Source organism: Oncorhynchus mykiss, chromosome 12 (assembly GCF_013265735.2).
Source record: "Oncorhynchus mykiss isolate Arlee chromosome 12, USDA_OmykA_1.1, whole genome shotgun sequence".
Classification (NCBI taxonomy): Eukaryota; Metazoa; Chordata; class Actinopteri; order Salmoniformes; family Salmonidae; genus Oncorhynchus; species Oncorhynchus mykiss.
In genome coordinates, this window is record NC_048576.1 from 41,705,931 (window position 1) to 41,733,345 (window position 27,415).

The following is a 27,415-nucleotide window of genomic DNA, read 5'->3' on the forward strand; positions in this document are numbered from 1 at the left end:
TGTAGTACTGCTGGTAGTAGCAGTACTACCAGTAGAGTTGGTATGTGTCTCTATGGACGAGGGCCTTACTAAATGGACTGTTTGAAATCGTGAAGAATTGTTTTACTTTTTTTGTAAAGGAATGTATTTTTTAAATATTTAAAGCAATGTGAATCACATTTTTATTTGGCGTACCCCCAGCGGCATTGTGTGTACACTCTGGTGGGCAAGTCCTGCCCTAGACCATCACGCGACAAACTTAGAACAGTCTCAGAACGTCAGTGGGATAACATTGTGCCCAAAACCCTTAAGGGACCTAATGGGAACGTCGCCGAATGTCCTCAGGGCGTCCCCTTTTTGCTGGGTCTATACCAGGCAGTGTCAGAGGAAGGCCATAACAATTGTCAACTGCTCCAGCCACCCAAGTCATAGACTGTTCTTTATGCTACTGCAGGGCAGGTGGTACCGATGCACCAAGTCTGGAACCAATAGGACCCTGAACAGCTTCTACCCCCAAGCCATAATATTGCTAAATAGTTAACCAAATAGCTACCTGGACTATCTACATTTACCCTCTTTTGTTTGACTCATTACATACGCTGCTGCTACTGTTAATTATCTATCCTGTTGCCTCATCACTTTACCCCTACCTATATGTACATATGTGTGTAACTTTAGTATGAACAAATTCTTATTTACAATGAACTGTACCTCAGTTACCTTGTACCCCTGCACATCGACTTGGTACTGGTATCCAGTGTACTGTATATAGCCAAGTTATCATTACTCATTGTGTATTTATTATTTTTCTATTATTTCTCTCTGCATTTATAGGAAGGACTCGTAAGTAAGCATTTCACTGTTAGTCTACACCTGTTGTTTACAAAGCATGTAACAAATAACATTTGTTTTAATTCTGTGTAGAATTAAGTGTAGATATGTCTTGATTAGGGCTGGGAATTGCAAGGGACCTCACGATAATGTCACAATACTTAGGTGCCGATACAATATATTGCAATTCTCACTATATGTATTGCGATTCACTACTGCCATTTTTATTGCGATTTGATGTTCCAAACATATTTCTCACGATATGTCTGCTGCTGAGAGAGCACGAGAAAAACAAGTTTTAATCAGTCAGGGAAATAAAAGTTCTGAAAATATGTTGGACCACTATTTAAAAAGAAGATGGAGAACATGCTATAGGATGATTTTTTTTTGTGGGGGCGCAGGTTCAGCCAACTAGCGCTAGCTAATGCTACTTTGCAGTAGCAAAATATTTTGTATGTTCAGCCTGAATTTAGATGTTTTTGTCACTGGCCTACACACAATACCCCAAATGTCAAAGCAGAATTATATTTTGAGAAACGTATACAAATTAAACATTTTAAGCTGAAATGTCTTGAGTCAATAAGTATAAAACACCTTTTATTTTGGAAAGCATAAATAAGTTCAGGAGTAAACATTTGCTTAACAAGTCACATAAGTTGTATCGACACACTGTGTGCAATCATTGTTTAACATACATTTTTAATGACAACCTCATCTCTGTACCCAAAACATACATCTTTAAGGTTCCTCAGTCAGGCAGTGAATTTCCAACACACATTTCAACACAAAGACCAGGGAGGTTTTGTATGCCTCGCAAAGAAGGGCACATATTGGTAGATGGGTAAAATAAAACAGACATTGAAAATCCATTTGAGGTTATTAATTACACTTTGGATGGTGTATCAATATGCCCGGTCATTACAAAGATACAGGCGTCCTTCCTAACTTATTTGCTGGAGGCCAATGGTGACTTTAAAACATTTACAGAGTTTAATGGCTGTGATAGGCGAACTGAGGATGGATCAACAACATTGAAGTTACCTCACAATATTAACCTAATTGGCAGAGCGAAAAGGAAGCCTGTACAGAATATTTTTTATTCCAAAACATGCTTCCTGTTTGCAACAAGGCAAAATGTGGCAAAGCAATTAACTTTTCTCTCCCGAAAACAAAGTGTTATGTTTGGGGCAAATCCAATACAACACATTACTGAGTGCCACTCTCCATATTTTCAAGCATAGTGGAGGCTGTATCATGTTATGGGTATGCTTGTAATCGTTAAATACTAGGGAGGTTTTCAGGATAAAACATACATGGAATGCAGCTAAGCACAGGCAAAATCCTAGAGGAAAACCTGGTTCAGTCTGCTTTCCAACAGACACTGAGATGAATTCACCTTTCAGCATGACAATAACCTAAAACACAAGTTCAAATCTACACTGGAGTTGCTTACCAAGGAGATGTTGGCCGAGTTACCGTTTTGACCTAAATCTTCTTGAAAATATATTGCAAGACTTGAAAGTGGTTGTCTAGCATTGATCAACAACCAATTGACCCAGCTTGAATAATTTTTTCAAGAATAATCGGAAAATATTGTACAATCCAGGTGTGCAAAGCTCTTAGACTTACCCAGAAAGAAAGACAGCTGTAATCGCTGCCAAAAATGATTCTAACATGTATTGACTCAGGGGTGTGTATACTTAGGTAATGAGATTTCATTAACAATAAATGTGCAAAAAAACAACAACATGCTTTCAGTTTGTCATTATGGGGTATTGTGTGTAGATGGGTGAGGAAAAACAATTGAATCAATATTGATTTCAGACAGTAACATAACAAAATGTGGAATAAGTCAAGCGGTTTGAATACTTTCTGATGGCACTGTATATTTCTTTTTAACAAATTGAGTCGAATATAGACATATCGTCCAAAAATGTCATTGCAATATGTGACTGTATCAATTCCCTCCCCCCCACCCTTCACTATTCTTTATATAGAAGTGCTAGCTCATTTTTCTTTTAATGCCAGTAAGAATAACATTCTAAAAGGCATACCTTTCAACACACTATCTCATCAAATAAAATGGCTGTTGACAACCTTGACATGTCATGAAAAAAGAAACCACTTAACAGTGTCCAGAATAGAGAGGTGACTAGGGGGATGTATAGGCTATTTATCCATTCAACTAGCCTAACTGTCCAGGCATTCGACGTTGCTGTCCCACTGCACAAGATGGCTTTTGTTCAGGAGTGCAAACAAAAGGCAATTAATGGGATTAGCTATGGGGGGGGAACTGCTGGAGAGGAAGACAGTGGGGGATTTGTGCTTGGGCTGCTGTTCCAGGGCTGATAGCATCTCGATGAGTGGACTGAATGCTACCGGGAGGCCCATTATAGAGACTTCATGAGCTTCCTGCTGCCTTCTCACAGACTCTGCCCTGTGAACACCATGATTGTGTGGCTAACGAGTTCAGTAAGTGACTATCTTTGGCTGTGCTACAATGTGTTTCGGCCATTGTCACATTGTCCAATAGAAAACTGTTCCACTCACTTCCAACAGGATCTAAGCCTACGTAGTAGATAAATTCCATTGGGAAACACAGAGAGATGAATAGATAAAGCCAAACCACTTTGCTAGATTTAGATATTTAAGGTTGTGAAAAGTCTCAGTTTTGTGAAAAGCTCAAGCGAGCCAGTGAAGTCTGGCCAATGTTCTTGTCCCCAGAGGCAGTGTCACACAGGACGCCCTGTCAACTCAGCCCTTTTTCAGAGCACAGCGAGCATCCTTTGGACCAGGAAGTGAGGCGGATTAAGGCTTTTGCCCCCACTAAATCAACCCGTCTCTGCTAGCAGTGTGGCGTTATTATTCAGCTGTCAGACAAGCCTTAGCTCACCGGTGTCTGCTGCATACGTCGGCTGGCACTCTCAACAATGGCCGCTTATCACTGTAGTTCGGGCCAATGTGGCCAAACCTACCCCAGTGTATCGGGCCAAATAGGCCATTACGACGTAAACTATACGCTGAGGCGACATTCCGGAAACTCACGCATTGGTATCTCTTTATGCTCGTGAGGAATTATTAAGGAGTTGTATCTTGTTATTGGAAAGATTTAGGAAAGAGTTATTATCGCAGTTGGAGGATGAGAAGTACATGTGGGGGGTTGTGCATATGTCTGTGGAAGCTGGGATTATTATAGGATGATGTTATACATATTTAGCTCTTATTCTCAGGGCCTGTCTAGAGATTTAACCACAATAGTATTATCTATCTGTGTATGAACACTGTCAGGGGTTATGGAGTGAACTAGCATCATCCATGTGTCAACCCCATTGCTTGTTTCGTTTTTTCAAAATGTCATCACAATCACATTACTTGACCATAATATTTGGCCAAGAAACCTATTTAAACCCACAAAAAGCTATTTTTCCCTTTCTCGACAAAGCATAGACATTTATTTTCGTTGCAATGGAAAAGGCTGGGGTGGAAATTACATTCCTAATTAGGATTTAGGAAAAGGTCAGTCTGCTGACTAGAATGTGAGGCATTTGCAGCGAGCAGGGCAGATGCCATCTGTGCAGAGTGCTGTGAGCAGCTAATTCTGGCACCCGAGAGCAACACGATTTAACACAGATTTTTGTTGTAGGAGCTTCGCTTCGAGCACGGGATTGACTCTGTCCCCTGCCAAAACTCTGTGATGAGCTGAATTAGGCCCATGGATCTCTTAAGCCCCTACCACGGTCTGAGGGAGCTCCCCAATGTATTTTGACGTGCGAGATGTGTGGCGTGTCAGATTGTAAACACCGGAGTGCTACCTCAGGGGCGCCGTCCACTCAATTTGCCTTGGCAGAAGGTATTTTCAGCATCTTACACGGGCCAGCCGGGGGTTGAAAAATCAGCCACCTATTGATCTTAAGGGAGGATGCTCAAGGCTTCCCCAGCTGCCTGTAAAATATCAGGAAATGTAGTGCTGCGATGCTTACTTGAGAGTGCAACCATTTAGCAAACTATGGGGGCCACTATAGCTGCAAGGCTTCTCAAACGCTAACCCTACCAGACCCGCTACTGCTAATTGTCCACCACTAACCTGCACTTAATGTACAGTATTGACTCCAGAACAAGCTATGCACAACCCATATAGCATGGTGGCTTCCCTTTATGCACAGCAGAATGTCGAACTGGCGCACCTCTCCTCTCCATTCGCACTTTCATACCCACTAAAATGTGCATGACTTATAATGCTTCCTGTGTAAATGTGCCTGGATATAAATATGTAGATTAGCAGTTCCAAGCTTAGATTATTTTACCTGTTATCAGCACACCCTATCATTATTCTATTGGTGTTATCAGATTTATAGCACTGGCTGTTTTGAATTTCATGCTGCCCTTGGCAAGTAAAAAGAGATTACCTAAGAGGTAGTAATATAAACAGTATGCTTGCCATTTAATACAACACGGGGAATACAGTGCATTCGGAAAGTATTCAGGCCCCTTTACTTTTTACACATTTTCTTACGTTACAGCCTTATTCTAAAATGGATTATATAGATTTTTTTCCCCCTCATCAATCTACACACAATACCCCATAACGACAAAGCAAAAACAGGTTTTACATTTTTTTTCCAAATGTATTTAAAAAAAAACATATATCACGTGTTTTAAATGTTTCCTTATTAATTACAAATAAAAAACAGGCACACCTGCATTCTTCTCTGCAGATCCTCTCAAGCTCAGTCAGGTTGGATGTGGAGCGTCGCTGCACAGCTATTTTCAAGTCTATCCAGAGATGTTCGATCAGGTTCTAGTCTGGGCACTAGCGGGGCCACTCAAGGACATTCAGAGACTTGTCCCGAAACAACTCCAGTGTTGTCTTAGCTGTGTGCTTAGGTACGTTGTTGTGTTGGAAGGTGTTCAGTCTGAGGTCCTGTGTGCTCTGAAGCAGGTTTTTGTCAAGGATCTCTCTGTACTTTGCTCCATTCATATTTACCTCGATCCTGACTAGTCTCCCAATCCCTGCCGCTGAAAAACATCCCCACAGCATGATGCTGCCACTACTATGCTTCACCGTAGGGATGGGGCCAGGTTTCCTCCAGACGTGATGCTTGGCATTCAGGTTTCATCAGACCAGAGAATCTTGTTTCTCCTTTTTTTTACACCCCTTTTTCTCATGCCTCCTCCGATACACAACCCAACCAATCGCACTGCTTCTTAACACAGCGCGCATCCAACCCGGAAGCCAGCCGCACCAATGTGTCAGAGGCTACACCGTGCACCTGGCAACCTTGGTTAGCGCGCACTGCGCCCGGCCCGCCACAGGAGTCGCTGATGCGCGATGAGACAAGCCCTCCCTAACCCGGACGACGCTAGGCCAATTGTGCGTCGCCCCACGGACCTCCCGGTCACGGCCGGTTATGACAGAGCCTGGGCGCGATCCCAGGGACTCTGATGGCACAGCTGGCGCTGCAGTACAGTGTCCTTAACCACTGTGCCACCCGGGAGGCCCCGAATCTTGTTTCTCATGGTCTGACTGTCTTTAGGTGCCTTTTGGCAAATTCCAAGAGGGCTGTCATGTGCCTTTTTACTGAGGCGTGGCATCCGTCTGGCCACTCTACCATAAAGGCCTGAATGGTGGAGTGTTGCAGAGATCATTGTCCTTCTGGAAGGTTCTCCCATCTCCACAGAGGAACTCTGGAGCTCTGCCAGAGTGACCAACGAGTTCTTGGTCACCTTCCTGACCAAGGCTCTTCTCCCGCGCTTGGTCGGGTGGCCAGCTCTACGAAGAGTATTGGTGGTTCCAAACTTCTTCCGTTTAAGAATGATGGAGGCCAATGTGTTCCCGAGGACCGTCAATGTTGCAGACATTTTTTGATACACTTCCCTAGATCTGTGCCTCGACACAATCCTGTCTTGGAGCTCTACGGACAACTCCTTTGACCTCATGGCTTGGTTTATGTTCTGAAATGCACTGTCAACTGTGAGACCTTTATATAGACAGCTGTGTGCCTTTCCAAATCATGTCCAATCAATTGAATTTACCACAGGTGGACTCCAATCAAGTTGTAGAAACATCTTAGGGATGATCAATGGAAACAGGATGCACCTGAGCTCAATTTTGAGTCTCATAGCAAAGGGTTTGAATACTTTGTAAAGGTCTGTTTTCACTTTGTCATTGTGTGTGTGTGTGTGTGTGTGTGTGTGTGTGTGTGTGTGTGTGTGTGCGTTTGGATTGAGGAAAACATTTTATTTAATCAATTTTAGAATGAGGCTGTAACGTAACAAAATGTGGAAAAAGTCAAGGGGTCTGAATAATTTACAAATGCACTGTAGGTAGCACACAGTATGACATTTTTCTCTGTAGCTCAGCAGAATAGTTTATGGAGAAAAGTAAGGATAAATGCTGGTTAATTATGAGTAGGACTGATGTCTGACTGTAAATGTCTATGTATACAGAGGGGTCTGTTTGGTTCAGATAAGTATGATGAAACATACTGTGAATCAAGTGCCTGTTTCTTTACATCTAGGTAATATTGAGTGTTGAGATCTGATATCATATTAAGTCAAGAGGAATAAAGACTGCATTAAATGATCGAAACATGATTATCTTAACAACCTTGAATTTAACATAAATATTTCATATCTTTATAGGAGTTAATGCAGCAATGTTTCTGTTAAACAACTTTACAAATGTAAATCTGGTCAGGCATATCTCTGGACCTCTTAATTCAGTTAGGCCTGTAGGCCGGGGGATGCAAGTTTTAGTTATGCTTTTCTACTGGGTAAAGCTGGAATGCCATTATTCCTGGCACACAATGGCCATCGACAATTGTTCAGTTGAATTTATCATTCACTCACTCCTACTGCCTAAAACTGTGTCACAAAACAATGGTCTCAATTGGCATGCAGGAGGGCCTGGACCCTGTGAACCACCAGTAGGACACCAAACAAGAGCACTATTTTAATCCAGGAACAAGATTTTATCATGCAAAGACGCTGCACATGACTCAATGAATGGGGACGGCAATGCTCAAAGACCATTCAGAAATGTTTTGCATTTAGTTAATAATTCAATTGAATAGCACATTTTTGGAGCACTTTGACATCCTGTATTCTAATGTTAAGCGAGTGCAGATCACAACTGGTATGGCTGCGCCACCAAAGGTGAAGAGTGAAGTTTTGTGGACCAGCCTGTGAGTTAGTAACTACTCAGCTGGAGGACAAAGTGATAGCGGCCAGATGAAAACGCTGACGCAAAGTGACAGGTTCCCAGGCATTCGGTGACACCATCGCCCCCTAACCCCTCCACTCTCTCATTGGTTCTAGTCAGGCCTACTCTTTGACCTGCGTAGATCAAGAGGACCCCTCCCTGCCGTAAAAGCACAGGGGGCTGCCCTGAAGCGGGGCTTATCACAGCCACACATGCAAATGCAGAATAAATGAATGCGCAAAGAGCCCTTCAGGATAAAACTGAACTCTGCCAGAGTCGACCTGGAGAAGATGGAATGTAAATGAGCATACTACTGATTCCCAACCATAACTTCTAATCAGAGACCATTATACACACACAGTGCACACAGTTTATTTTCAGCAGTAGGTATCTTACTGGATATAGCATGTTATACAACGGCTGGGTCAAATCCTGGATGCTGATTGGTTAAAACTGCATTCCAGCAGTTACCTAAATCTATGTTGTTGAAATGCCTATTTATTCTGTTCCATCTCACTGGCACTGCACAATCCACTGTCTCATTAGCCCAGCTAGGCACTTTATAAACTTGAGCTCCACTATAAAAAGCATCCAGACATTATCTCCCATTTCTTTTACACTAGCATTTGGTTTTCAACAGTGGAGACTTGGATAAACTTTGCTGTCTGTCTCTCTGACATTTGCAACATTGTTTCAATATTGAAATTCGATATACAGCTGTCCCATAGTAAGAAACATGTCGGGAGTCCGGACAAAACAGATAGGCAGGCAGCTTTTCTCTGACAGTTGAAATCATGAATCAGCTGGCATCATTTTTATAGATATATATACAGATAAAACAAAATGAAATGCAGATAGTTTTCTGTCTTTCCAGCTTTAGTTTGAACTGTGTTGTTGGCTAGTTCCTCTAAACAACAGTGTTCTGACAAGAGAGTACATTTTCTATGCCAGGCGAAATCGTGCATCATTAGCTCATTATGGATTCGTCCAAATAAATGTCACTAAAAACAGCTTAAACAAACACAAAATGCAACTACTTACTACTGTTTTTCTGGCTGCACAGTTTGATGTACTAAGTTAGCTATAGTTGGCTAGCTAGCAAGCAAAGGATAATAATGTTGCCAGCCAGTATGTCATTTATAAAGAACATTTATAAAGAATACAGAAAAAAATACAATGTCTGGGTGATAGAACAAACGACCAGCCGGCTTAGGTAGCAAACTTAGATTTGTGTCAGGACTACATGGGGCGGCAGGTAGCCTAGTGGTTAGAGTGTTGGACTAGTAAATGAAAGGTTGCAAGATCGAATCCCCGAGCTGACAAAGTAAAAATTTGTCGTTCTGCCCCTGAACAAGGCAGTTAACCCACTGTTCCTAGGCCGTCATTGTAAATAAGAATGTGTTGTTAATGACTTGCATAGTTAAATAGAGAAAAAATAAATACATATCTTGTGGAAGGATTATGAATAAATTCATCAAAATAATGTTTTTAATGGAAATATGTTGGTAATCCCTTGTATGGCACGGTTTGCAACAACACCCATGACAATATATCCTCCGAACACGGACTTCTTGGGCATTATCATTTAAAGATTGCACATACAATTGAAGTTTGCTGCTCTCTTGCACTGTTACAACACAGCCCTCCTCTCCCATATCAAGCCTGGTGACATTTGCTCGGCAGCTGAAGGACTCCGAGGTATTTTCTTTGAGAGGCTTGCGTTATCTTTGCTTGAACTGCACTATATTTAGTCGCAATGGAATGAGGGAAGACCACAAAGCCATGTACATTTCTGAACTTGGAATTTGATTGCCTGTATGCATTACCATTAGATATCAAATCCTTTTATGACAGGAGTTAACATTCCTCCCGTGACTGTTTCAATCATCATATAGATGCAACCAATGTGACGTCATTCCCTGATCTGGTATCCACTAGCAACCCCAGCATCCTGGATACAAAAGGACTTTCTGCTGGTGCCATATTCAGTTGTTACCCAATACTGAAAAGAGAGAGGAAAACAGCAATGGCAAGGCAAGTCCAGCGACAACCTGTGATTCGAGGAGATGAGGCACAAAAATGATGTGTGACTCTTAGGGTACTATCACAACATATTGTGCAATCACAGCATTGCAATAGTGGTCAAATGTTAAAGTTGCCTAGGGTTAATTACACGGAAGAAATTAGGCCCTAATCTATGGATTTCACATGACTGGCATCTGTTGGTCACAGATAATTTTTTAAAGGTAGGGGCGTGGATCAGAAAACTAGTCAGTATCTGGTGTGACCACCATTTGCCTCATGCAGTGTGACACATCAGCTGCCAGGAATTGTGTACAGATCCTTGCGACAGTATTATCATGCTGAAACATGAGGTGATGGGATGAATGGAACGACAATGGGCATAAGGATCTCGTCACGTTATCTCTGTGCATTCAAATTGCCATCGATAAAATGCAATTGTGTTAGTTGTCCGTAGCTTATGTCTGCCAATAACATAACCCCACCTAGACCATGGAGCACTCTGTTCACAACGTTGACATCAGCAAACCGCTCGCCCACACGAAGCCATACATGCTGTCTGCCATCTGCCTGGTACAGCTGAAACCGCTATTCATCCGTGAAGAGCACACTTCTCCAGCGTGCCAGTGGCCATTGAAGGTGAGCATTTTCCCACTGAAGACGATTACAAAGCCGAACTGCAGTCAGGTCAAAATCCTGGTGAGGACGACGAGCAAGCAGATGACCTTCCCTGAGACAGTTTCTGACAGTTTGTGCAGAAATTTGGTTGTGCAAACACAGTTTCATCAGCTGTCCGGGTGACTGGTCTCAGACGATCCCACAGGTGAAGAAGCCAGATCTGGAGGTCCTGGACTGGCGTGGTTACATGTGGTCTGCGGTTGTGAGGCTGGTTGGACGTACTGCCAAATTCTCTAAAACGATGTTGGAGGCGGCTAAAGAAATGCATATTCAATTCTCTGGCAACAGCTCTGGTGGACATTCCTGCAGTCAGCATGCCAGTTACACGTTCCCTCAACTTGAGACATCTGTGGCATTGTGTTGTGGGACAGAACTGCACCTTTTACAGTAGCCTTTTATTGTCCCCAGCACAAGGTGCACCTGTGTAATGATCATGCTGTTTAATCAGCTTCTTGATATGCCACACCTGTCAGGTGAATGATTATCTTGACAAAGGATAAATGCTCACAAACAGGGATGTAAACACATTTGTGTATTTCATTGGAGAGAAATAAGCTTTTGGATCATTTCTGGTATCTTATATTTTAGGTCACGAAACATGGGACCAACACTTTACATGTTGCGTTTATATTTTTGTTCATTGTATTTCATTGCCGCCTATGCGCAGATGCTTATATTGCTCCTCGGGTTTCATCTGTGCCCATCTGTGACAGCAGACAAACCTTTCGTTTCAGAATATCTTGTCAGAGCTCAAGCTTGGAGGATGAACAGATGGATCCAGTGTTTGATTGAAACGATAGGTTATTAGTATCATCCAATAAGAAGAGAAGTGGCACTTTACGAAAGCAAATGGTGGGCGATTTTGCTTATCGTCCAAGAAACGGGGTGAAAATTCAACTAAATACCTCTGGTAATGGTGTTAGTCGGCCCATGGTGGTAATCTTCACTTCTTATATAAAGAGGCTTCAGTGTGCCCTCGCCACTATGTATCCCCACAACAATGTTAAACTGTGTTGGACCTGAAGCGTAAAAATAGGGGTGAGAGGGGATAACAAAGTTGACCGGTCAAGTCAGCTGTCGAGAGTGACCTCCACTGAGGAACTGGAGGTCACTGACACTGCTGGATGACCTTAGCTGTGACAACACAACCTGCGGTCACACGGCCTGCAAGCTTTGCCCTAAAACCGGTCCCTGCTATTGTTGTTGTTATTTTCACTGAAGACTTGAGGTCAGTTTGGCACATTTCTACTAAGGACTTACCACCAGTGTTTTCCCCAAAAGGCTGTTTCCATCTTATGGGCCATTGCTTCGGCGGACCTGGTCTAACCTGGGGCCAAGCCCAGGCCACTGGTACTTTTGAAAATAAGAATTTGTTCTTAACTGACTTGCCTAGTTAAATAAATGTAAAATATTTTTTTTTATAAAAAATTAACATAATCACTGGCAACACAATGGTGCTGTAATGGAAAACCCCCATTTAGCCACTTCCCCCCAGCTCATAAAAAAGGTGGGCCACCACCAGCAGGGTTGGGTAGGTTACTTTCTAAATGTAATCTGTATTTTTTTCTATTTTTTTCTTTAACCTTTTATTTAACTAGGCAAGTCAGTTAAGAACAAATTCTTATTTACAATGACGGCCTAGTAACAGTGGGTTAACGCAATTTTTGGATTACCCAAACTCAGTAATGTAATCTGATTACTTTCCCCACAAGAGGCAGGAAAGAACACAAATTATCCATCAAACACATTTGACTTGTGGTCAGATTCCCTCAGGTGGAAAATTTTTTAACTTGCACCTTTTTTCAATGCCTAATTTAAAGTCATTGAGAAAACAGAAATGTATCAGTCTTTTTTCACAAACGTTCTTTCTGAATTTTAAAAGTATTCAAAAGTATCTGTTATCTGATTACAATACTTTTTTTCTGGTAACATATTAGATTTACAGTTGTTTTGTAATCAGATTACATGTAAGAGATTAACTGTATTCAGTCACTCCCCAACCCTGACAACCAGAGCTCCTGGTTACTGGTGGGGGAAGGGAAATTTGCATGCTTTGGTATAGAAACTGTGGAAACTGGAACATGCTTTGTTTTGGGGTCAGGGCTAATCGTTTCTTAGAAAGGAGTTTATTCTATATGGAATATAAATGTCAATTCATGAATTCATTAGTCTGGCTGAGTCCAGACACAGTGTATAAATTTGCAGCTAAGCTAAGTGGGAATTGGCATCTCCTAGGGGTAAAACAAATCAGATCTGTATTTTTGAGAGAAAGCAAAGCATGCCACTGAGATTATAGGCTATTTTCATTTTACTTCTGTTGAACACTATCCTGTCTAACAGTATTGTGAAAGCATTTGGTTTTAGTGGGATAAAAGTAACTCAAAACACAATGTGGTTTAGCCTGCACATTTCATGAAGGGCCTCCCAGTAAATTGCTCACAGCACCGACCAAAGAAAAACAGACTCTCTGTAACCAGGTTTTTAGCCAACCATTCCATGCGAATGAATTACCTGACATATGAAAAAAGTCACGACCGGGCAGACAGAAACAGGAAATGCTGGGACAATTTTATAAATGTCGACAATTTGTTCGTTCAACATGGTGGGATCTTTTTGTGTCAGTAAAATTAATTATTTGAGAAATGGCGGTGGAAACACCTTTATGCGCAAATATCGATACAATTACCATCATATCAAAGTAAACTTGGAGTTAAGTGATTGATGTGTGGTCCTCCACCTACGAATTTTTAACCTTTATTTAACTAGGCAAATCAGTTATGGTGACATGTTGATCGATGCTTGGTTGCCGTTTGACAAATAAAAAAATATAATCTCATCGTGTAGGTAGTTTACCCGCGCTGTATCTGCGAGCTGTTGGCTAGAGTACGTGCCAAGATTTGAGTGGGCACATTGGCTATATACTGTAATGCAACAGTTTTTCTGACTAAACCATCAGTATAGTTGAAAATGTGATTGAAACCGATTTATGTATTTTTTATTCGGTACTTAAAACAAGTTATTTTTTTACGTGCCCTACGTCATCACGCACAGCCTTTTATCCGCAATAAGTCAGTTTGATGGAAACACATCTCTGGTGTGTAAATGTACATATTGTTTTATGCAGACTGTCAGCTTTAAGTTGAAGGTATTTACATCCATATCGAATGAACCGTTTAGAAATTACAGCACTTTTTGTACATACATGTAGTCCTCCCATTTTAGGGGACCAAAAGTATTTGGACAAATTCACTTATGTTTATTAAAGTAGTCAAAAAAATTATATTTGGTCCCATATTCATAGCACATAATGACTACATCAAGCTTGTTACTCTACAAATGTGATGCATTTTCTGTTTGTTTTGGTTGTTTCAGATTATTTTGTGTCCAATAGAAATTAATGGTAAATAGAGTATTGTGTCATTTTGGGGTCACATTTATTGTAAATATGAATAGAATATGTTTCTAAACACTTCTACATTAATGTGGATGCTACCATGATTATGGATAATGCTGAATGAATTGTGAATAAACATTCCCCCAAGATGCTAACCTCTCACCATTACAATAAGGAGGTTAGCAAATTCTTTTTTTGGGGGGGGGGGGGGAGATATTTATGCCTCTAACTTCCTCACTCATCATGATTCATTATTCCGTAATCATGGTAGCATCCAGTGTTTAGAAACATATTATATTCTAATTTACAATGAAAGGGACTCCAAAATGACACAATAAATGATTTACCATTAATTTCTATTGGGCACAAAATAATCTGAAACGCAAGCTAAACAAACAGCATATACATCCAACAAATTTGGAGATTCCCAAGCTTGATGTAGTCATTGCGTGCTATGAATATGGGACCAAATACTTAACTTTTTACTACTTTAATACACATATAAGTGAATTGTGTCCTAATACTTTTGGTTCCTTAAAATGGGGGGACTATGACCAACTCAGTGGCCTTGTGGTTAGTGTCCACCCTGAGATTGGAAGGTTGTGAGTTCGATCCGGCCGAATTATACCAAAGACTGTAAAAATGAGATCTGATGCGAACCAGATGCATCTCTGGGAAACCGATGCGTCTCTGCTTGGCACGCAGCATTAAGTAGATAGATTGGGGGTAAGGCCAGCGATAGACGAGGGTCCTGTCCAGGGGCTGTACTTGTACTTCAAGCTGCCTCACACTACAGAAACTGGAGATAGGCTCCTGCTCCTTTGAGTCATTCCAGCTCGCACACGCCAAGGCTCGCACATGCCAAGGCACACCAAGGCTACATACTTCTGTACAAAAAGTGGTTCAACGATTCAACCGATATGGATGAAAATACCCTCTGTAAATTTCTCACTCATTATTATTCATGATTCATTCAGCATTATCCATAATCAGTCTACACTTCAACCTCATAGTCATTGCATCATTTCAAATCCAAAGTGCTGGAGTACAGAGCCAAAACAACAACAAAATGTGTCACTGTCCCAATACTTTTGTAGTTCACTGTATGTGGTGACAAAAACTGTAACCTAGTTTTGCTTGCGAAGATAAATATTTACTCTCTTTGGGCTATTCCAAGTGTTCACATAGCCTCCCTCGACTACAAGTTAAACTCTCGGCAGGCCAAGACACTGTGGCGGTACAGAAGTGCAGTTACCCGAGTGGCTGAATTGGAGAATGTATGACCTTTTCCACACCTTGGCCAACAGGGAGCCATGCAGAACTTTTAAGAGCAGTAGAGGGAGAAGAGAGCTTAAGTCTTGAGGAGTGTTGTACTGGACAGTATTTCTTAGCACTGGGGTAGAGCCTAGTTTAACACAATCCACACATGGAGTGGAAGTTGCAGAGCACAGAAACACATCCCATCCAATGCCATCGCTAACTAAGGAGGATAATGAATTGCTCTGTGGGCACCACTTGCTCAGCGAACGCACAGCCTCCTCCTCCTGGGGGAACTGAACCAATGGAGCAGTTTAAAAATAACGAGGAATATTATCCGCTTCACGTGCTGTTGAATGTTCACTGAGGAGATGTGTCACATTTCTAATCACGTGTTTGTGTGCACTACTCAAAAAATTATTTGAAGACAGCAACTAGAAGATACTTCGCAAACTAGGTACTTAAATGTCTGGGGTTTTCAAAGGGGCATGGGAGTATCTTGCTGAGGTGCTAGGCAGCGTTGTCACTTGGGGATTTCACTGGGAAGCTTAATTGGTACCCTCCATTTATGACTTCACACTCCTCTATAACTTTCTTTTACTACCAGAAGGGGAAATATTTGTGCCATTCCAAATAGGAAAACACCATAGAAAGCTAGGATCCAATTCACATGCAGGCATCCTTTCTCTAGTCATCAGTTCAATCACCATCTCCATGTCATCTGCATGTATAATTTGAAATGAAGCTAAGGGATGGCTTTTTTCTCCAGTTGCTCTGCTAAAAATGTTATTCAGCACTGCTACGCCTGGGATTTTAAGATTACCAAGAAGAACCAGCCTTCCCTCTTGAGGAAGGCGAGGGAGATCGCACACAGATGTGCCCTGCCAGGAAGACGGGAAAGAGAGAAGGAAAGACAGGTTAATATAAGTCACAGAGCACCTTTATGGTTTGAGGGCTTAAACTACACACACAAAGGCACACACACTGCAAAGATCTGTTCGTCCACTGTATATGAACCCAGTGGGAAACACTAGAGCAGCCTCTCAGGCCCAGGTGTTAGGGGCTGCATCATGGCACTGGGAAGAGTCTCTCCCAGAGCAAGGCGGAGAGGGAATAGACAGGAAGACAGGCGTCATAGGGCAGGATGTGGCAGACAGGGGAAGAGAGACGGGAGATACCTGTCCCACAGCGCACAGTCATCACTTCCTCATTGCCGCCTAGACTCCGAATGCTTTACTGGCCACTGCCGCCGATCCGCTAATGCCCCCCATCAGGAAAGCTCCATCTGTTGCTGTGCAAACGCTAAGGAGGATGTCATTGTTAAGAGGATGTATGTTCAAGCAAGGGCCTGGCCTGCTGGATCCGCTCTATCTCTTGTATTGTTCAGCTAGCCTCGCCTGCCAAACCAGGGAAATGATTAGGAATTCAGACTTCCTGCCTGCAGACTAGACTATTTTGTGTGTAAATTACCAAACGTCGGGACTCGTTGGGGACAGTATATTTTCACAGTATTTAGTATGTTGTTTAAAAAGCTGCCTTCTGCACTCCCAACGAGTATGCTCTGGATGTAGATGGGAATTTATTCCTGGAGTTTTTGCAATTTTTGTCCTGGACAATTGTTTCTAGGCCAGACCTCACAACCTTTTATTGGAGTTTCAAGCTAACTTAAGCACTAAATATGCACTAATACTGTCTTATTTACAGCCTTAGCTAGTCTTTTAGCAAGTAAAAAAAAATAATAAAGCTGTTTTGTGAAATCAAAGACAAAATACTATTGTGTTTAGAAATATATTTAGGCAAGCTGATATGGGTTTATTGTCTTAAAGATGGAAGCAAAATAGTGGATGCAAAATAGCCCCATAATTTCAAAGATTCACAACTACCTGGGGCGGCAGGTAGCCTAGCGGTTAGTTGCTTGTTCAAATCCCCGAGCTGGCAAGTTGGAATAATCTTCCGTTCTGCCCTTGAGCAAGCAGTTGACCCCCACAACAACTGCTCCCTGGGTGACGATGACGTGGATGTCGATTAAGGCAGCCCCCCTTCAGAGATTCAGAGGGGTTTGGTTAAATATGGAAGAGACATTTTGGTTGAATGCATTCAGTTGTGCAACTGACTAGGTGTCCCTTTTCCCCTTCTATATTTTACAGTAGGTATGAGGTTCCTTATTGGATATGCATCCTTCTTTCGACGCTAAACCCCCCACTGGTGTGCATGGCCAAAGAGCTCTATTTTCATAACCAAGGGCATGTCTTCTTGTCCCTTGATATTCTGAAATAGAAGAATATGTGAATATGTTTCAGGCTTTGACAAAACAATTTGATGTTTCAGTTTAGAAATACAGTAAATTAGCTTTTCAGTCAAGCATTGTTACAGTATTAACAAAATACTGTATTTTATACTGCTTTTATGCCTTGTCACTTCTAATGCTTGTGGGTTTTTTAAAAGGCAAACTGAATAAATTTTTCCTCTCAGGGCCTAACTTTTGTTGTCTGTCTGAACTAGAACTATATTAAATGGATCACATCTCGAGAGACAAAGCCCAAAATACTGTTATTAAAGATTCATAGCCATTAACATTAGCAATGTGGGGAACATTAAAGTTTCAAAGGCTTACACTAAAGAATTACTCATAGTCCTTCCTTTCCATCGCTCCCACTCCTCAACTTTAGCAATGGATCGACATTTACCTAATGGTTACCTGGAGGAAAATGGAGTAGGGTCATGCTTTTTACATTTCAGTCAAGGGGAGGGTATAGTATTTTTTAAACGTAGTCATTTGTAATTGATTCCATTTCTGTATTTTTCAGTGTTTTAGAATTAGTTGCTTATTAAGTTTCAAGTTTTAATGTCACATGCACAAGTACAGTAAAATGTGTTTCTTGCAAACTCAAAACCCAACAGTGCAATAATCAATAACAATGTATTACTAGAAAAAAACACAAGAAATAAGATTAAGAAATATGAAAAACTTTATTGTGTATTTAAGTAAGGAAGCATACTATATACCGGAAATATTTAAAAAGTCAGGTCCAATACCACATTTACATACTGGAGTGACCAATGCCAATGCCGTGCTGCAGCAGAAATAATAGTCTATGGCTTGGGTGGTTGGTTTCTTTCACCATTTTCTGGGCCTTCTTTTCACACCGCCTGATATAGAGGTTCTGGATGGCAGGGAGCTCGGCCCCAGTGATGTTATGGGCTTTTTATTAAATAAAATGGCAAAAAGCACAGGCCTACCCCTTGTTAGCTAAACATTTTGAAGAAAATAAAATGGATCCGATTATATAAACTGATCTATAACAGTGCTTTTTGCCCAAAGAAGATGGCTGCCTAAATATGGTTCCCAATCAGAGACAACGATAAACACCTGCCTCTAATTGAGAACCAATCTAGGCAACCATAGACATATATAAACACCTAGATGATAAACAACCCTGTAAACCTACAAAACCCCTAGACAGTACAAAAAACACATACATCACCCATGTCACACCCTGACCTAACCAAAACAATAAAGAAAACAAAGAATTCTAAGGTCAGGGCGTGACAGGGAAAGATGTAACTCCGATGGATATGGGGATTTCATTGTTTAATTTTCTTTGACATTCAGAGGCTGAGCTACAACCTTTAACCGAGGAGACAAAAAATAGACTGCTTGAGAAGTAATCTAATTCTGTCACTATCAATTGATTAAGCTATTCACTTTCGGTACAATATAATGTTTTTGTTTAAACCCAGACAGCTTTTCGGTAAACACTTGTGACCTTTTTTTGTTGGGTTAAGCCACAGAAGAAGAGTAGCCAGCAGTTAAAGCTTACATTTTTCTGTGTTGGTCGGCCTAGGGTGGAAAGGTAGGCCTAACTTTTGAAAGTACCACGCTCAGATCAAAATGTTTAGAAACAGCGACAGGTTCGTTGCAAACAAGACACACTGATTTGGAATTGCAGAAATATGATAAGATAAACACATAGACCTATTTCTCTGTCCATCCTTAGCCTGCAATTTCAGTAATTTGTGTGGTCATAAAAAATAATCTCCTAATATGTAAAATGAAGTACAATTGCGTGAAATGTTTCTAAAAGGCAATTTTTTTCTCTGACCTGCAAATACGATGACAGATTCATGCAATGTTTTTACCATAAAGGCGATATTTCCACCCCTACTCTTGTCTACAGTGGTATGCCAACCTACAACATTCTGGCCCGCAGCCCTGTGCACTATCAAAATTCCTGTATTGCCATGTAATGCTGACAGGACGAAAAACAGTTTCTAAAACTGCATATCTAAGGCTCTGGTCTGTCCAAGAAGTGAGGGTAAACGGATCACTCCCTTACTACATCTCATTAATTGTTCAATATAAGATTAATGTAAGAGGGCGGATAATCACCTTTTTCAAAACGTGGGACAATAGCATGGTGTTTAAACTGACGACATAAGGTAAACAAGCTGTGATCTAGTAATGATCTCAGAGACATTAGGGTAAGCAGCTTACCCTGTCTGCTTTAGAAGGCAACCCCAGTCAGCTCCCTCAACCATGCTTGCATTGGATAGTGCATTGGATAGCAGGGAACTGGTATGATACCAAAGCAAACTGACCTTGACTTACAAGGAACTGGGTGAGTGTCACAGAAAACACACCTACTTTAATGCCTGGGTGTGAGTAGAATTTCCTGGGGAATGGTCTACCAAAGGATCCGTGACCTTACGCTTTCAGAAAGACTTCAGGTCACCGACTCGCCTTACTGTGTGAAAGAACTGTGTGGTGCTTTGCTAATTCACTGTGTCAGCAGAGGCCTGGTGAACTCTAAAACAGTAAAAGGCTCTAAATGGGCTCCTGTCTTTTTAATGGATTGGGGGGCTTAGGCCTCTAGCAGCTACTTGAGCCTAAGCTTTAGTCTCAGGGAGACTATTCATGGGTGTATGACTGGGTTGGGATGCATGTGTGGGAGCATGGCCTTTCTGTATGATTCTGAAGTGCACACGGCAAAAAGTGAAATCTAATCAAGCATAAATATCTTATAATGAGTGATAATTCATTTATTAAAATTAGTGTTTTTTTCTTACCAATCTACTATCATTGGCAGATATTTTTTTTGCCTAAAAAATGCCAGCACCAAACCAGTGTCTCTACATTTGTATGTTTGGTAGAAAACAATAATGTTAAAAAGTTCTAAACTGTGATTTTCAAACACTATGAGAGTCACGGTGATGTAGGGAGCTAGAAAATACCCTCCCTCTGGCTAAAAACTTGTTGCAGGTTTTGAAAATCATTTTTAAAAAAAACTTTTAATCCCACCCTGTGATGTCACAGAGAAGCATTTTTTAGGACTCTTTTTATCTTTTTAACCACAGATCATAGAAGCCCGGCCTTTTCACATATGTAGACACTGGTTTGGTGCTGGAAATAATGAATATGAGGTTGAAAAGTGATGGAGTTGCAAGTAATTTATCTCATTTAAAGATAAGACGATTTAAGGTAAAATATCTTGAAATTACATGTAAGATAAATGACTTGCAACTCCATCACTTTTCAACCTCCAGCACCAACCCAGTGTCTACATATGTGAAAACGCTGTGTATTTTTTTCGTTAAAAGAAGTGAAATTACCTGCCATTAATGTTAGATAATTTAGTTTGTTCAGAAGAAAACACATTTAATTGCTTCAATTAAACTTTTTATAGTACATCCCTCTGTCATAGACAAAAGCGGGCGTGTTTCCAGGGCACTCATGGCCCATTACTGCTACATGGGCACACGTGTCAGGAGCAGAGAGAGAGAGAGAAAGAAAGAGAGGGTTCGGGCAGGCGGCTAGGCTGCCACTGGCACGGGAGAGCTCGCACAGAGAAGGGCGCCCGTCTCCCTGCACAATTACCCACCGTGCGCAGAAACTGAGTATGTCCGCATTGGTTCGCCCCGCCAGACTAAAAATGGAAGGTAACAGATCCAGGTCATGGTACGCTGGAAAGAATGAAGAATGCGTCTGGGTGGGGTGGTAGACTGGGAGCAAGGGGATGGAGGGGTTGATGTTGATTGACTTTCTGGAATTTTGGATGAACTGACTGGTTAGAAACATCCCTAATGCAGGCATAACAGCCAGCTGACATACCACAGCACTGCAAACAGCTACCAATGGACATTGCACGTGTGTGTAATAGCAACGTTTGTTAGTAAGGCTCATATTTTTTCCTTTCCTGTTTTGCAGGCTACTTCAACGTATTGGCAGTAATACTGAAAACAACGAATGATGCGCCATGGGCCAACGAGTTTGAATGTAAGAGCCAATAGAGATGTCGTAATATATACACCAACATGACAATCAGTTACAGACATTTCCTGCTTGACCTTGACATGACACTAAGGAACCAGAAGTAGATAACATCGACCCTCTGCTTCTTCCTTTTAAAAAAACCTTAAATCTAATTCCCTCTTGTCTCCTCTGGCAGCTATCGAATTGTCCTGTTTGATAGAGTCCATCTCCACAAAAAACCCAAGAATCGAATGGAAGAAAATTAAGGATGGGGAGCCCAGTTATGTCTACTTTGAGAAGAAAATCTCAGGTAACAGACTCAACGGAGTGCTTTGTCATAATGGCGTCTTCACTAATATCTCCAACATCAATATCAAAGTGACAAAACCCCCCCAAAAAATGTTCAAATCCTCTTACAGACACAAACAACTTGGACTAATGAGGGAACGACATTCTGTTTTATACTCATCATGAATTATTTCTGTATTAAATCAATGGCAACTTAAAGCATGTTTTTTAATCCTGCAGGAGATTTGGAGGGCAGAGCAATGATCAGAGAGCCTGCGACATTAGTGATAACCAACGCCACAAGATCAGACTCAGCCAGTTACCGTTGCGAGGTCAGCGCCCAGACTGACCTTAAATCCTTTGATGAGATTTTGATCAACCTCGTCGTAAGAGGTAGGTCTATCATCCCAGCCAGCCACATTTCTTCACATCTGCTCAACACATCATCATCAGCTTCTTGCACCAGAAGCACATCATTAGTTGTATTACTACAGTAAACTGTGGTATAATATTGAAACCAGAATAAATTCAAGACTATACACCCACAAGAAGATGCATCACCTTGTGGCTATGACTGAAATGACATGTTTGGGGAAGGGAGCATTGCTGCTACCTCTGTGAAATTGCATGTTTGCCATCAGTCATTTGCGTTGCAATAATGCATCTCATCATCTCATCATGATTTAATGCATCTCATAATTTCACTGCTAAAATGTTTGCCGTTAGTCTTAAACCTTGAAGCTTTGAAAGTTGCTATGAAACATAACATACAAAACACAATGAACATGTAGTCTTTGTACCTAAAACAGCCATATCAGTTTACAGGGACTTGTTTTTCCTCTGTTTTACTAAAACGGAGCTGCATTAGTGGTTACAACTATCGATGCTGTAAGCTGAAACCGTGTTTTAGGTCACGCCAACCTTTTGGCACACGTAGTGTATGAGGATGCTTTTTGACAGGCCCGTCCCTGCCCCAAAGGCGTGTTCTGGGCTATATGGGGAAACCTCTGAAACTGCACCCTCAATCGCAGTGCTAAAGATGGAAAGTGTTGGCAGGGTTTGGCACGGGGCAAAAAACACATACCCACCCTCCGAGATCATTCATTGGCCTAGTAACTACAATTCAGTGTGTATCATAGGCTATGCTGTTTTTGACACAATCAGATGCTGAATGTTGCCATTGCTAAATGTGTGATTGTGTCCACAGTGAAGCCAGTGGTGCCGAAATGTGCTGTCCCCAAATCGGTGCCTGTAGGGACGGCGGCAGAGCTGCGATGCGTGGAGGATCAAGGTTTCCCCAAGTCTCAGTACCAATGGTTCCGCAACAAGGAGGAAATCCCAGATGACCCCAAGACCAGCCCTAAGTTCATCAACTCCTCCTACACGCTCAACGCCGAAACAGGCACCCTGGTGAGTGTGTGTTTGTGTGCGGTGACTGGGAGGGAAGGGGCCACTGTAGTGCAAGGCGAGGCTGCGGGGGTGGTGGCCTTGCCCCCAGCGGTAGGGGCAGATATTTTGGGGTGACAGTTGATGGTGTGAGGGGGCTTGGGCCATTAGGAGAATCTGCTGTCCTCATTGGCACATTCCTGAACTCCCTCTCCCCTGCTCAGCCAGATAGTCAGTGGCTCGGCCTTTTCACTCCACTCAACCTTTACACTGGCTTCTAAAGTTTGGCCTGGCTGTCACTGACATACTTTACTTCCAGGGAGTCACACCCTACTACTGTTCATATTGGCCGCTTGTCCTTGAAGACCACCAGCACATGCTGCCAAATCTGCTTTTCATATCCAACTGAAAGCTAACTAATTAGTAACAGGACTAGAATTAGAGGACAAGACCTTCATTAACGTGGGTTAAAATCTGATGGGAGACAGCATACAATGAGAACTGAAGGGATATCTGTTGAACAATAAAGCAACTCATTTTCGGGACAGTTCCACCCCCAATGTTATTCAAATTGAACCTCGTTATAAGCCTGCACTTTCCCACATGCAGTAAATACACCAGAATGAAAGGACTCCGTTTATACTGAGTGTAATTGAGACTTGCTGCTGTTGGTTTTTCCTCTGCAGAAATTCAGTGCTGTCAGAATGAACGACTCAGCAGAGTACTTCTGCCGAGCAAAGAACGACGCGGGCCACTCAGAGTGTGGACCGCAGACAATGGAAATCTGTAAGTCTGTCTGACAGCTGACAAATTTGTACACAAGACACATGTTGTTTGTTGAAGCATGTCATTCCAGTAGTCCGGTGTTCAATTCATAAAGGGCCAGTTCAAGGTATCTCAACATCAATTCTTCATTCTTCCTGTTGTTCTTCCCCAGATGATATCAATATTGCCAGGATCATCCTGGGAGTGCTGGTGGTGGTGCTATTGTGCATAACAGTGGGCCTCTGCTTTGCGTACAAGCGTGGCTACTTCGCCAGCCAGAAACAGACTGGAAACAAGTGAGTGAAACTTCCTCTTGAGCGGCAATAGTGATGGGTCATGGCTCATTGAGGTTTAACATTTGCCAATTTAGACTTCATGAACAAGCTTGACCTCACAACTTGACCTGGTTTTATAACATGCATGGAACAATTCTTTCTAGAAATGTGTTGTTTTTGCAACAGCATAATGCCTTCTGATCATGTCTCCGTTGTGTTTCACAGTTACAAAGCACCAGCCAAAGGAGAAGGAGTGGACTACGTCAGAGCCGAGGACGAGGTGCGTAAAGAAAAACTACAATTTTTTAAACTCCAAAAAGTTCAACTAGGCAGTCCTTTAACTTTAGCTTACTTGCTCTTCCTTTTTATTCCAGGGCGACTTCCGACACAAATCTTCGTTTGTCATCTGAAGAGAAAGACGAAGGGCATGGAAGTGAAAGGTGTGGTACTTTGGACGGAACTCATTAAGTGTGTGAGATGACCAGTGAGCTGCCACAGTACGTGCCTTGAGCTCTCAGCATGTCTGAAATGATTCAAGTTTGCCAAAGATGACAAGTTTTCACATCTATATAGAACTGTTAACCATTGTTACAGACAAGTTTTCACATTTGTATAGAACTGTTAACCATTGTTACAGACAAGTTTTCACATCTATATAGACTGTTAACCATTGTTACAGACAAGTTTTCACATCTATATAGAACTGTTAACCATTGTTACAGACAAGTTTTGAAACCAACTTGTTGACCGCTTTCATCACCAATCAACTTATTTTGCTAAATTATGGAGTTAGTTATTGCATGTTTTAAAAGGTATTTAACATCATCTGCGGGGGAAAAAAAAAACATTTATGTAAGATCTTCTGCTAGGAGGGAAAAAAGTATTTAGCTAAGTTCTGAAATAAATCTAACACAACACATTTCTACTGTAAACATTTGCTTCAAAAACCTGTCATTTATAACTTTTTTTTTCTACCAGCAAAATGTCAGACTATTTTTGATGGAATATATTTTGAAACGCCTATAGATAAAGGTTTACTTTTTTAAATATTTGTAAAATACTAACCGTTTTTTTTATTTGGTTTTGGGAAAAATATCTAAGTTTCAACCACTCAATATTCAGCTGTAAACAGTCACCTTTCCTGATCATGAAAAAAAAAAATGTAATTACAAAACCTAGCATATCAAGGTTTTCCTCTAGAATGGTCTTAGATATTTTATTTACTGCTGGGATTTCCATGTTAATATTGAAAGAAAGTTACATGTTGATGTTTTGTATTGTAGATATAGTCTTAGACAGTAGGAGGCTTCAAAGAGTACCAGCCAAAAGCTAGGAAACACTGTACACAATCAGTGGTGCATATCCTTGATTTTAAAGTGTCCTTCTGTGCTTTCTGTTTATCTTGTATATTTTGAATATACTGTCCAGGTTGGGTTTTTTGCTGTATGTCAGGAATATGTTCAGTATTTGTAATAATACAGGGTTGATGTTGGCTAACAATTGTACTGATTGTATATAGATAATTGTTTGTTCCCTCCCACCCCCACCAATCGAGACTATGGTGAAAAACATTGGAGAATAATCAGATATAAAACTACCAAAAGGAGGCAATATGAAACTCTTTCCATGGTTTGAAAAAGACATGGTCATGGTAGAGCTGATCTGCCTAATGTTAGCACATAGGAAGATATCAATACTGTTCAATCATCTCTACTCCAGGCAAAAATAACTGAAAACTGAATTTGAAATAGAAAATTGAAGGAAACAACTTTTCCCAAATTCATTTCAGACATTTCCAAGAGTTACAAAACATTCTGAGATACATACACAACAATTGCCTGATAAACAAATAGTTTTTCACAAAACAGGTACTGAAGTTTTTCCTTTGTACATTGATAAAGATCATTCCTTTTAAGTGCCTTCTGCCATTACAACAATAGATCAGCTTCAACACTTTTAACATAAACTTTAATGGCATTTTTAACTCTACAAACAGCGTTTGAGAGGAATGACATTGCCACCTATTCTTAAGACAAGAATAGTGTAACATTTTCCCACCCAAATAATTTGTACATATCTGCTTTGCTTTGTAAATAGATTCTTGTTTCACATTCTTTGAAGGATTAAACTCATTTCCATTGGAGTAGAAATAGAGATGTATTAGTGCCTAAATATAGTGGGAATTATTTTTGGTAAAGAGTAAAGACACAGCACTAGTACACAAACAGAAGAACATACAAAGTTTAACAGACTAAATGGATGGAGAAACACAAAAGCATGTGGCCTACATTTACCATAAAGCCAGAAAACACCTGCAACTTCCAAGGCATTGAAAATAGATGTTATCTACAAGCCCTTTCTTTAAAACCTACAATTTAGTTGTAAATACACAGTGAAAGATGTATTCCAATACATGTTCTGTGGTTGGGGCTAGCTAAGCCAAATAGTAACTGCCAATCACATTTCCTCCAATCCAAAGATCATGAGGTTCCATCTATCCAGTGTTGAAAATCTTCCTCTAATTTCCCCAATGCTGGAGGTTGGCATTGAAGTCATGTCAAGGTTCAAGCTTTTCAAGTGTTCACATGTTTAATTTATTGATTATTTTCTGAACCACACTCATGTATCACCCATCTCAGGCCAGGTACAAATCCTCTGAGAATTCTTAAACCGTATGTCTATGAATAATAAAACTCACTTCTAATATTCTGACATGTGCAGTGGATTTTAATTTACAAAAATAAAAACAGTAAATATTAGATAGGACATTGAGTGTGTTCAGTGCGGACAGAAGAGAACATGAAAAAGAGAAAAATAAACAACTATTGCTGGATTTGTCTTGTTGTTTTATTATTGAGTGGGGACTGCAAGTTCCATTACCTTGACACGAGTTCTGAAAATACAAGAGAATAATCAGGTGAAACATTCGACCCATTTAAAATGGTTTAACGCTTTACAATTTTTACTTGCTGCTGATCAGGTGACATCTTCCCCAGTCTTTGAACCTGTTAAGAAAAAAAACAAACAGTCAAACCAAACACATTATCACAATGTTCTTATGATCAATTGGCATCTGTCGAAAGATCAAA

The 27,415-nt window shown here is 41.0% G+C and overlaps 1 protein-coding gene across 1 annotated transcript in view; it reads left to right on the plus strand.

Moving 5' to 3' along the window:
* LOC110537617 (junctional adhesion molecule 3B) overlaps window positions 1-26,086 on the plus strand; it is a 52,474-nt gene extending 26,388 nt beyond the window's left edge. The window contains exons 2-9 of the mRNA XM_021623792.2: window positions 21,568-21,636; window positions 21,809-21,922; window positions 22,141-22,293; window positions 23,108-23,310; window positions 23,973-24,072; window positions 24,224-24,347; window positions 24,552-24,606; window positions 24,701-26,086. Coding sequence (XP_021479467.1) covers window positions 21,568-21,636; window positions 21,809-21,922; window positions 22,141-22,293; window positions 23,108-23,310; window positions 23,973-24,072; window positions 24,224-24,347; window positions 24,552-24,606; window positions 24,701-24,736 — 854 coding nt within the window. The 3' untranslated portion in view covers window positions 24,737-26,086. The remainder of the gene's footprint in view (window positions 1-21,567; window positions 21,637-21,808; window positions 21,923-22,140; window positions 22,294-23,107; window positions 23,311-23,972; window positions 24,073-24,223; window positions 24,348-24,551; window positions 24,607-24,700) is intronic.
* The last annotated feature ends 1,329 nt before the right edge of the window (window positions 26,087-27,415 follow it).